The 11,707-nt window shown below is 36.9% G+C and overlaps 2 protein-coding genes across 4 annotated transcripts; one reads left to right on the forward strand and one right to left on the reverse strand.

Annotated features, from left to right (window-relative positions):
- Window positions 1-1,490: 1,490 nt before the first annotated feature.
- LOC122281209 (mannose-1-phosphate guanyltransferase alpha) lies at window positions 1,491-7,374 on the forward strand. Of its 3 annotated transcripts, XM_043092550.1 has the most exons (16): window positions 1,491-1,634; window positions 1,759-1,978; window positions 2,405-2,502; window positions 2,601-2,701; window positions 2,810-2,888; window positions 3,057-3,117; window positions 3,328-3,374; window positions 3,460-3,552; window positions 3,682-3,772; window positions 4,054-4,102; window positions 5,152-5,271; window positions 5,383-5,530; window positions 5,928-6,020; window positions 6,100-6,168; window positions 6,993-7,035; window positions 7,124-7,374. In XM_043092550.1, the coding sequence occupies exons 2-16, from the start codon at window positions 1,921-1,923 to the stop codon at window positions 7,222-7,224; spliced, it is 1,251 nt and encodes a 416-aa protein (XP_042948484.1). In that variant the 5' UTR covers window positions 1,491-1,634; window positions 1,759-1,920; the 3' UTR covers window positions 7,225-7,374. The 3 variants fall into 3 exon arrangements, with proteins under 3 accessions (XP_042948484.1, XP_042948485.1, XP_042948483.1); XM_043092551.1 differs by having other exon boundaries at window positions 1,616-1,978; window positions 5,155-5,271; XM_043092549.1 differs by having other exon boundaries at window positions 1,621-1,978.
- Window positions 7,375-8,066: 692 nt separating this feature from the next.
- On the reverse strand, window positions 8,067-11,707 carry LOC122281210 (E2F transcription factor-like E2FE). Its single transcript, XM_043092552.1, has 11 exons — window positions 11,424-11,707; window positions 11,273-11,340; window positions 11,145-11,197; window positions 10,962-11,039; window positions 10,762-10,815; window positions 10,572-10,671; window positions 10,172-10,239; window positions 10,006-10,078; window positions 9,850-9,911; window positions 9,319-9,715; window positions 8,067-8,528 (listed from the first exon to the last, which is right to left on the reverse strand). Exons 1-11 carry the CDS (start codon window positions 11,516-11,518, stop codon window positions 8,440-8,442), a joined length of 1,137 nt encoding a protein of 378 aa, XP_042948486.1. The 5' UTR covers window positions 11,519-11,707; the 3' UTR covers window positions 8,067-8,439.

Genomic DNA, 11,707 nt, shown 5'->3' on the forward strand with positions numbered 1-11,707 from the left:
AACCTTTGCCACTGTTGACAAGGCTTCTACCAAAAGTAATTAACTGATAAGGTAAGGTACTCACGTCATGTGGTCGATGGGGACAACCTGAGTCGTCTCTCTCAAATTCTGAAGCCGATTCACTACCTTTTCTATCTTCTTAGATTTAAAGCAATCCTTATAATATTCCAGTGATCTCCTAATATTAAAAACTCAAAGAGGTATTATTAGAAACAAAAATAAGCAAAAAGGAAAGGAACCTCAAACAACTGACACAAGTCACAGACTTGAGGCCAAAAACATTTGATTATCATGCTAGGCACCCTCTGTCATGTGCACATTTGTCAGTACACACCTGTGCCTCTAATCAAGCAACATGTGCTCGTTGCTTGATAAAATAAAAGCAACATGTGCTTTATAAAATTGGGGTTTTAGCTGTATATTTATATAGGGATGGATCTATAGAAACCCACTTAGTATTATCCGCACACAGAAACTTTGGAAGTGATTGCCAATGGTGGCTATTCCATGTTACTCTCAAATGTCAAGGGAATCTAAACATGTGTTTGGTAGGAAGGAAAGATGAGAAGGGAGACAAATGGCGTGGAAAAATGGAGGAAATTTTTTTTAGTAGTAGAATAGGAAAAGAAAGGGGAAAAGGTGGACATTTTTCCCTTGGACCTACCATTTTCCATCCTCCCAAGAAAAACAAAATGACTTGAGCAGGGACATGATAAAAATGATTTTTCACCGACAACTTGTGATAAATAATAATGTTTTCTTTCCTTTCTTTTATTGAACTTTTTCTATCCCTTTCTATTATTTTTTGTCTTCACTGGTCATTCCTATCAAGTCCATGTTGTTTGATACTGACTCCTAACTACCTCCTTTTTCCCTTATCTCTTCATCAATACAATGATGATGAATTGAGCATGATTTTCTATCAAAAACCCTGCCTTTTACATATACATCAAGCAAATGAATGGGACCAACCATTTATAAGCAAATGAACAATACTCCATACACCAATTAATTTATTCAAAGATTAAAAAGCAGTTTAAAAATTGAAGTCTAGCAATCTTATCTAGTATTACTCTCATAAACATTATAAATTATGTGAATCTTGTCTCTTAACCAAGACCCGATTGATGAACACATAGGAACCCCACCCCCACATAGGAACTTCAACATCAGTTAGCATATAAAAAAAATAACAATGTTTTAATTTTTAATAATTATAATGAGTTTCACAACAAATTATATGGTTGTATTTTTTTTTCCAATAACATAACTCATAAACTACGCATACATCTAAAAATGAAAAGAAAAGAAGTCTCCCAGGCAAAGGAACCGAGCAAGAATATCCTTTCCACAAATTGGAAGAGATTTGATTTTTTTTTTTTTTTTTTTTTTTTTTTTTGTGTTTTTGGGGGGGGGGGGGGGGGGGGGGGGGGTTGCGGGGGGGAAGGATGGCACGTACGTATAATAACAACAAAGTGGGGCCACGAACAGGCTGATCTGCTGACAACAGCTTGTCTCTCCCACACCAAGAAGTCGGTCCCGAAGGGAGAGAGCCATGTGGGGAGGAAAAATAGGCGGAAGCTTCCCAATCTTGGCTATGTTTTTTGCTTACTTATCTTGAGCGAGTGGCTTTCGTATCCTATCGCTTTTTCACTGCATTAAGTTCGACACTTATAGGCCTTCTTAAATCTTTCCTAGGTTACATTTTACGAAGTTACAACGTGCTGATTTGTGGCCGTGACTTATTTTGGTTTCTAGTGATCTGATGGTCCTTACACGCATAGACCAGTCACAAATTGTACGTTTGGGCCCTCTGTATGAAGTGTGAACCATCTGCGTTTTATAAAAGGAATTAGCTTTGTGGTATAGGAGTTGTGGACAAGTTGAGGCGTTGGGGATCTGAATTTCCGTGGGTCAAGAATGGGGAGCACAGATGAAAGAGTGGTTGCCGTGATCATGGTCGGTGGACCCACCAAAGGTATGATCTCGTTTCATGATATCTGGAATTGGAATGGGAAAATTGCCACCCATTTGTTATTCTCGCTGAATTTGTCTCTTGGAAATTGTTTAATCTTGATGTTAGAACTTGGGTGTAGGATTAAATTATCAGACCCCTTTTCTTTCTTTCGTTAAATTTTACTGAAATTGCTGAAAACAGCTGTGGTTCCTATGGAAACTTATGAATTTTTAAGTCGAGTGATGAAACCTCTGGCATTTTGTTTTAGTTTTGAAACCAGTATTTCCGATACAATGGTCAACCCGTGAAACCGTGACATTGTCATATTCTTTAAATGTTATTAGTAGTTTCGAAATTAGTTTGATTACTATGGTGAATTCTGACTTTGGTTCTTGAATGAGAATCATGAACACCTCTGGCTTTGGTTGCTAATTTTGGATTTTGCAGGTACTAGATTCCGACCACTCTCATTGAACATTCCAAAGCCGCTATTTCCTTTGGCTGGACAACCAATGGTTCATCATCCAATTTCTGCTTGTAAAAAGGTATATTCTTTTTAAAAAAAACTTATAATCTGAATCCGTATAGTTTAGCTTCTATCTTTTGAGTATGCTGAGTATCAAGTGTTCTCCTTCCATTGCAGATTCCGAACTTAGCTCAGATCTTTCTTATTGGTTTCTATGATGAGCGTGAATTCGCGTTATATGTCTCCTCTATCTCTAATGAGCTCAGAGTCCCTGTTAGGTATCTTTTTGTCTTGATTGTCAACTAAATTATGAGCAAATTCTCTAAATTATTGTCTGGATCTGAATTTTGGATGTTGCTGTTTATTTTTGTTGATGCTGGTATCAGATACTTGAGGGAAGACAAGCCACATGGATCAGCTGGTGGGCTTTATAACTTCAGAGACCTTATTATGGAAGACAGCCCTGTATTTTTCTTTACCTTTGACTTTGTCTCTGGTTGATAAATACAAACTTTTGCTATTTAAAAAAAAAAAAAAAAATTGTTTGATTGAAGATATTCTCTTTCTCTCTATACTTTGACATGATGTGTATTCACATTGTGTTGATATTGATGCTTGAATTGTGTTTGACAGTCACATATTTTCTTGCTCAACTGCGATGTTTGCTGCAGTTTTCCACTGCCAGAAATGCTCGGTAATTGTTTTCTTCTTGCTGATATATGATTGTATCTTTTCTTTTTGTAACAATCTTACCATTTGATGGTTCCTTTGTTCTTTCTTAATGTTTTGTATGGAAAATTTGTTGTGTAGCAACAACAGCTTTAACATTTTCTGGTGGTTAGGGGTTGATTATCCTTGGCTTGCAGAATAATTTGATCACTTATTTTGCCTTCTATATTTGCAGAGTCTCACAGAAGATATGGTGGTATGGGAACTATTCTAGTAATAAAGGTAGGTTAACACGCGTACAAACAAAATTCTGCAAGAGCATCTTTATGTAATGTTATCATTTATGTATTCTTCTTTCTTTGTGCAGGTTTCTGCTGAGTCAGCAAACCAGTTTGGAGAGTTGGTAGCTGATCCAGCCACCAATGAACTGTTGCATTACACAGAGAAACCTGAAACTTTTGTATGTAAATTATAAATCATTTGCCTTAATATAATATATTCTTTAGCATTTGGTATTGCCTTGTTCCATTAACTGACTTTTGAAGTTCTTTCTTTCTCCTGGTGGTCTTTTTATTCTGATGTAATATAGGTAAGTGACCGAATCAATTGTGGTGTCTACATATTTACCCCAGATATTTTCACTGCCATCCAGGGGGTTTCCACTCAGCGGAAAGACAGAGGTTGGTGATCCAGGTCTTTGATTAAATTGTCATGCCTCACTGTGGACTTAACTTAGGAGTTCTTGAAATAGCTTTATCTATATTCAAGTTAGGATTAAAACTCAAGATGGATACATATCTTGAATTTGCTCCTCGGTTATTTGTTTTGGCTTTTCAAAATGTAATAAACTTGGCCTGGTGATAAAATGAAACTAATTTTTTCATCTGACTTACCATGTTATGTATGCATGGCATTGATATTCATCATGCTGGAATCTGAATTCTTTTCTGCTCATTTGCAGCGAACCTGAGACGTTTATCCAGCTTCGACGCCCTCGATTCAACAACAAGGTTTTACCTTTTTACTGGGTTCCAAATTTCTGTAGGTGTTTTCTTGATTCTCAAGAAATGTAGTGACAGCATATATACAGTTCAATAGGACTAGAACATAAAAATAACCTGTTCATTCTATTTAAACTGAGCAAAATGCCTGCAGTATGTCCTTCTGGCAGTTGTGGTGGATTTGCTGCTTTATGTTGATGAAGCATAGCATAAGAGGCCCATTATGGATTTCAATTTATCACGAATCAGTTTGATTGTAAGAGAGTTTGAGGTTAGTTAACAGATATGTAGGAATATTGGCCCTGTGCAAGAAAAAAGGAAAGGATGAGAGAGAGAGAGAGAGAGAGTGGTGTGTACTTCAGATAAATGCAATCAAGGTCATAATGAAATATTCCTCTCATGAACTTGGAAAGATATAAAAAAAGAAAAGAGTCAGCTGTTTGAGTAGTTCAAATTATGTGAGAATAATGATAAAAAAGAAAGTGGGGCGTGGATATTCTACTTTGGTGTATATACATACATACTGAATTGTGGATATCAACTATTTTATCAGTTTTGAAATCTATTATCTGATCTGGACAAGTCCTTGACCTATTCTTGACAAATCAGTATCTGGTGATCCCCACAATACATACTTCCAGGACCTTTCAGAATGATGAACTGACCAGAATAGTAACCATGCGCAGAGAATTATTATTATTTTTTTTTATAGGTGATTGACAATGCCATATTGGTTCGAGTAAATTTAAATATTTGCTTGGGTAGGATTGAAATTCATCAATGATATGATTAAATGTATGTCAAAGAATGGTTGTTATATACATATTGTGGAGTTATGCATGTGTTTGGTGTGGGTTTTGATAACCCAGGATGGGTTTATTGGGGTCAAGTTAAAACTCGTGACACCCTATTGGCATACTTTGTTATACACATATTGTTATTTCCACCTGTTAATTATAAAGTTAAATTTAACAAGTACAACTATGTCACTGCTGCTTAACCTTGGATTATTATTGATTTCTCTTCATTTCCCAGTCCTGACACAAGTGGTCCTTCAGCAGGAACCTTCCCACAGATTTTGTAAGATTGGATCAAGATATTCTATCACCTCTTGCAGGGAAGAAGCAGTTCTATACATATGAGACCATGGACTTCTGGGAACAGATCAAAACTCCTGGGTGAGCATAGCACCAGGGTGTTGAAGGCTGTAGGATGTCCTTGGAAAATAATCATTAACTTAGCCATTTCAATCAGGACCATCGTGTGAATTTTTGGGCTGATTTTTGCAGGATGTCCTTGAAATGTTCTGCACTGTATCTTGCACAATTCCGGTTCACCTCCCCCAATCTTTTGGCTAGTGGGGATGGCACGAAGAGTGCTGCCATTTCTGGGGATGTTTATATTCATCCATCGGCAAAAGTGCATCCAACTGCTAAGGTGATCATTCCATTATCAGACTATGCACTCTGGATAGAGTTTTACCAATCTATGAACATATTTTAAATTGTAGAACCACATTATTGATCTGTAGTTCTAATACTACTGGAAAGGGGAAATTTAGCTGTGATTCCATTTAAGCTCTTTGATGTTTCATCGTGTTCATTGTGTGTGTGTGTGTGTGTGTGTGAGAGAGAGAGAGAGAGAGAGAGTAGGTAAAGTGCATGAATTGCAAGTTTGCATGCCATAGAATGCTATCCAACTTAACCTGGAAACATATATTACCTTGTCCTCAAGTCATCTGAGTCTAGAAGTGGTTTTGCTTATTTCCATCTAGTTTGACTGACTACAAAATTCTGTATTTGTAACTATGTACTTTTCTGCTGTGGTGGAACAGATTGGTCCCAATGTCTCAATATCTGCAAATGCCCGTATAGGAGCTGGTGCAAGGCTCATCAGTTGTATCATCCTTGATGATGTTGAAATTAAGGTACATAACCAAACCGAAGGGTATGAAGTGCATGCATAAGTCTACCTTCAGTGTGACATTTGCATTTGTGGTTTTTCAGGAAAATGCAGTTGTTATTCACGCTATTGTTGGATGGAAGTCCTCTATTGGGAGATGGTCCCGTGTCCAGGCAAGTTCATAACTTCGCGTTTTGTTTTCTTCTAATATGATACAATTGTTCGTTAAAAGATTGTGGTTTCCTTATTGTCTAATCCTTGAGCCAGGAGTTCTTTCTGTAGGATTTTATTTTTTCCCTAGAATGTTGTTCAAAGTGTGCATTAAGCACTATAGTTGAGTTTGGAACCACAGTAAATATGGTTCCATCTCAGCACAAAAGGGGTCCAATAATTTAAGGACCATGTCATGTCATCCATCACAGAATTAGTTCAAAAATCAATACCTTTTAGTTCTTCTGCCGGCATCAGGAAAGGATTGACCTTTATTCTGGTGGGATCCTATGGCTATGCTTTTTCAGTGTTTGATTTGAATATGCAGGCCATCTAATAGTTTCCTCTTCATAAAAGAGAAAAATGGATATTTAAATAGAGAAGTGAAAATCACTAGTCAATACGTTTAAACAACCAATGTGCAGCCCCCCCTATTGCTTTTTTCAATTGGTTCCAAGCTCCAGTGATATCACTGCTGTGATGAAAGTGGGGCATTTTTTGCAATGTCACGTTGCATAACAGGACTTCAGTTCTGACTCCCATGTCAACATGCTCTGATTAAGCATCATAGTTGGAAGACATCATATTCTTGTTACTTGCATGAGACTTATCAAGTTCATTTATTTTCATGCTGTCTTTTCCGGTTTTTCTTTTAAAAATAAAAGCTAAAAAATTGTAAAATCTTTGGTTTGGCAAAGCTTTCACAGGATTCTTAACTAAATTCTGTATCATTTTCGCATCTGTCTCTCTATTCTCGTAATTGACTAAGTTTGTCAATTGACTTCAGGCCAGCGGAGACTACAACGCAAAACTTGGGATTACAATACTTGGTACTGTTATGCATTCTCCCTGTATTTCTATACAAGAAAATCAAGATCACACACTGCACCATCTGACGTTCACTATTTCGTAATGCAGGTGAAGCTGTGTCGGTTGAAGATGAAGTGGTGGTGGTTAACAGCATTGTTCTGCCAAACAAGACTCTCAATGTCAGTGTTCAAGAGGAAATAATTTTATGAGAAAGCAGGACGAGTTCTCAAAGCTATTGCTAAGCTTTCTCACTAGTGTTATTTCAATCCTCATTGCTGGATTTCTAGTAAATAACTTATTTTCCTTTTGTAAATTGGCATTTCTCTAATAAGAATGAGTTCCTTTGTTTGGCTGCTTCATTATTTCTGTTCTGTCAAAAAGAGGCGCATATGAGTCTATTCGTGTAAAACGGGTGAGTTATTTTATGCACATTACATTTTCATCTCATTTTCACTATTGTATTGACGTGACATTGTCCATCAAACATTAAATTGACTATTGGGTTATAAAAAAACTAATTCAATGGATTGATGGATAACGACACATCTACGTGATAGAATAGAAGTGGAAAAACCTTTAGCTATCAATTCATGGTATAAAGTGCTCGCTTTCTGAAAGGAGATGCTAGCGTTTTGGAAACATCCAGCTGCAAGAGCCATGGAGGCCTTGTATATTCAGGAGTATTCATGGTACGAAGTGGAAAAACCTTTAGCAACCAACTTATTGTATAAAGTGCTCGCTTTCTGACCTTCATTCAAATATCAGGGATTCTCTCAACGCAACAAGATCTTATTGCAGTTTGGTTGGAAAATTTGAAGGGTTTCTTCGGTGATGTGCATTTCAAATTTTTCAGTATAACAGGATCTTCTAATTGAAAGGAATTATATAAAAAATACAAATGGGGTCACCATACTTTATAAGCAACGTGCCAATCTCTAATTGGATAGTGTTATACCTGCACTCTTGAGCAAAGCACTAGGGGGAGAAACAGTCTGAAGTGTCTAAAATCCCTCTTGACACCCACAAGCTCTTGGACTAAGTCGCTCAATCGTTCCAAAAATAATAATAAATATGTTATATGGAACATTAATCCAAGAGAGGCTAGGTATGCAACTTGTTCAGGGTGCTGAAAAATCGCACAAACTCAGTTCCAACGACTTCTTGAGTACAAGAGACTCTGATAGTCACCAACAAACCAAGCCATGTTAATGGACGACCAAACCAAAGCGCGCAGGAATAGGGGAAAAAAATGTGTTAAGACTACAAAGACTGTAAGGAATGAATATCTTCCTTGGGGTGGCCGTTCTAACTTGTCACATCGAGAACATGCATCCATAACGGAGTAAGCTCTTTCTTGTCAGATCACTAGAAAAAGAATGCTATTTGATTGCTGAACCTTTTTCAGCGCTCGTTGGTAGGAAGAATCAGGAAATTTGCAAAGACTTTTTCCCGGAAACTTCAGAGTACCATGATTTCCACGCTTCCACGTAATGAGAGAAGAGGTCTTTCAAAGCTGCATTGTCAATACACCTTTGCATTACTCATTTTGCAGCAACAAACGAAGACAGAAATTGGCGAAGCAGAATGTAAAAGACAACTATATAAATGGCGAAGGACATCAAGGAGAACCCATTTCCTAAATATTGATACTTGAAAGACTAAAGCTTGTTAGCTTGATATGACAATATGAAGAGGACATATTGTATGATAAAACTCACTCTGCCATGGATTTGCATATTTCCAATTAGCTTGTCACTCTGACCGTATTTATATGGATGGAAGACTTTCTTTTTTTTTTTTATAAATATGGATGGAAGACTTGATGAAACATAGATGGCAGATTGATCAAGGCTTCTAAGTACACGTCAATGAGAGCAAAAAGATCATGCAGAATAACACTGGTGAGAGAATGCCACCTCTAGAGATTTGGTACTGTTTGGCCAGAAAATTTTCATTTCAAATATAAAATTCTCATCTCATCATTATAACTTTCTCAAATCCCTATACAAAATATAATAAACAATTTAACTTTTTTCTTACTTTTTCAAATTCTAAAATAATAATAATATTAAAATATAATATTTTAATATTTAATTTTAAAACTTAAAATTCTCATCTAAGAATTCTCAATGGCCAAGCAGAATATAACTGCTAGACAACCTTTTTCACTTGGTACCCTAGGTGAACCTAGATCATTGACAACCCACTTAACTTGTGGGATCTCTGATGGATAGTCAATAACGAAGACTCTTAACCCAAGAGAGATGCTTTTCCCTGACCTACAAAAGAGCATGAAATGATACCTTCGTTTTGATACTGAGGACGATATGTAGAGGCAAGATTCTCCCAATCATAAACTCGCTTTACATTGTTGCTCTCAGGAACACCAACTTTGGCCACACTGGTGGGACCAAAGGGACCAAATTGGTAGTTTTTTGAACTCTGTCTCGAGTCATGTTCCAAATTCCTTCTTTCAACCTCATCTCCCAAATTGCCATATTTTATTTGATTTTGTGCCTTCGGATCCCCTTTTGAATTTCCATCAAATAATGAGTCAACTTTGTTCCTCTTAAAACTGATGTTTGTGACATCACTTCCAAACACTCGTTTCCTAGAATCATTCGGAACAGAAACATTGTCAGCTTTGCCTCTGCATCCTAACCACCTGAACGCAGGCTTCCTAGTGTCTGACGTATGGGTCTGCACATCATTCAAGAAACGCTTGAGATAAGCAAATGATGTAATTGTATCAGACATCGTCTTAGTGGAATCGTAGAGAGCAAAAAAAAAGAAAATGTTTAAACAGGCCTTGCACTTTTGCACTACCGTTTTACCTTCTCAATTAGTTTCATTGAAGACAACACATTTGCAATATCATATAGGCGTCTAACTTTAGCTGCAAAATTTCAATGCCAATTAGATTTTAGATTCTTGTTCAGATTCATTGCAGTTAGTAGATAAGAATAAAGAAAGCAAATAACAGTTATTACTTCTCATTAACGAAGAATTGTGGCCATCCCCAAGCAGTAACCTCGCAGCATCATCAAGGGAGATCAATTCTGCCTAGAAATTAATAAGAAAAAAAATCAAACCAATGACTAACTAGTGAGGAAATCAACGACAAAATTAAACAAGAGAGATAATGTTCCCACTCACATTAGAGCAGACAAAGAGCTTGACAAAATTCTGGGTAAGAAGTGCTAGAGATTTTTCCCTCCGATTATCTGTGAAGAATCATACAAGCACATTCAAAATTCTACTCCAATTTTATTTTAGTTTTTTATACTATTGTTTCTTTATAAAGATTGATTTGCAACACTGGTTTATAGTATAACATTCAATTTATATTCCCAAGAAGATAAATCTACAAAATCATCGAAGATGTGAAAGACAACTTATGAGATCGTATCGAGTCATCAAGTTCACGAATGGCCACCTAAATTGCTCCTTAACATCAACTCTGACCCATCAAAGCAATAAAGTTTCAATGATATTCACAAATATTTTCATCAATAGTATCTAAGCCAAAAAATATAGAAAAAAAAAATGGGAATACCTTTTGTCAAGGATTTAGCGGAACCAGTGTTGGGCTTGTCATTCTGACTTCCGGTACTGGGATTAGAATACATGTCATCCTCATCCTCGTCATCCGAAACCTGTCCCGATTAAAAAAAGTATCTCTATCTAAATGCTAAAAAAAGGAATAAAATACCGAAAACTTCATAAAACTCATAACTTTGACCTACTTTTGCATAGTCGTTGCCGTCAATGGTATTGATATTCTCACTCAAACCCTCTTCCTGTGACAGCATTAGAACGCAATATTAGAGCTATGTTCCAAATTTACATTTCAACCATATCTTTGAGCCACTAAAATGAATAGAAAAGATTTAAAAAATCACAAAAAGAAGAAGACTTGCAACCATAAAGTAGAGATAAAAATCACCTTAAGCTCAGCCAAAGCCTTAGGGATTGCCGCAAATCCTTTCCAGTTGTATTGGTTCTTCGCTTTTCTTGCAAGGACCTAAAAAATAAAGTCAAACACCCATTCAAGCTTAAGACTATACACACGCACATTTATATTTTAAAAAATCCAAAATTAAAAATGGTCAAAGTTCAAAAATCTCACCCCAACACTCTCCAAGACATTTACAATATCGTATATTCTTCGCCTCTCAACACCTGAAAATCTCAAATCTCATTAGATCCACAATATTCAAAACTTAGATAAATACATGAAAAGGTTAGAAATTCAACCTAATCTCGAAGCAGCGTCGTCAAGCCCAATGGAACGGACGTCGTCTCGATCGTACAGGCTCAAGAAACTGGAAGTTGCCAATGAACGAAAATCAAAAGAAGTAAAAGAATATATATTTCAGGATGAAGAGAAAAAGTAGAGAGAAAGTACTTGGAGCAAAGGAGGCCGAGAGACTTCTGCTTTCTGCTATAGGCGTGGTGCCTCGTCGAGGGCTCAGCTAGAGTAGAAGACGAAGGCAAGGCCATTGACGGTGTGAATCCGAGGGGAAGAGTGGCCGAACCAAGTGTTGTAAACCTCAAGGTTGAGAATTGGAGCCTTGGAGGGAAGTGAAGCGAAGGTAAGAGAGAAGAGAGCGAGAAGTGGAGGCTGAGGAGAAGTGAGAGGACCGTTAAGAAAGGGGGAGAAAGAAGGGGGGAGGGTTAGGGGAATGGCGG

This window comes from Carya illinoinensis, chromosome 11 (genome assembly GCF_018687715.1).
Source record: "Carya illinoinensis cultivar Pawnee chromosome 11, C.illinoinensisPawnee_v1, whole genome shotgun sequence".
NCBI classification, from domain to species: Eukaryota; Viridiplantae; Streptophyta; class Magnoliopsida; order Fagales; family Juglandaceae; genus Carya; species Carya illinoinensis.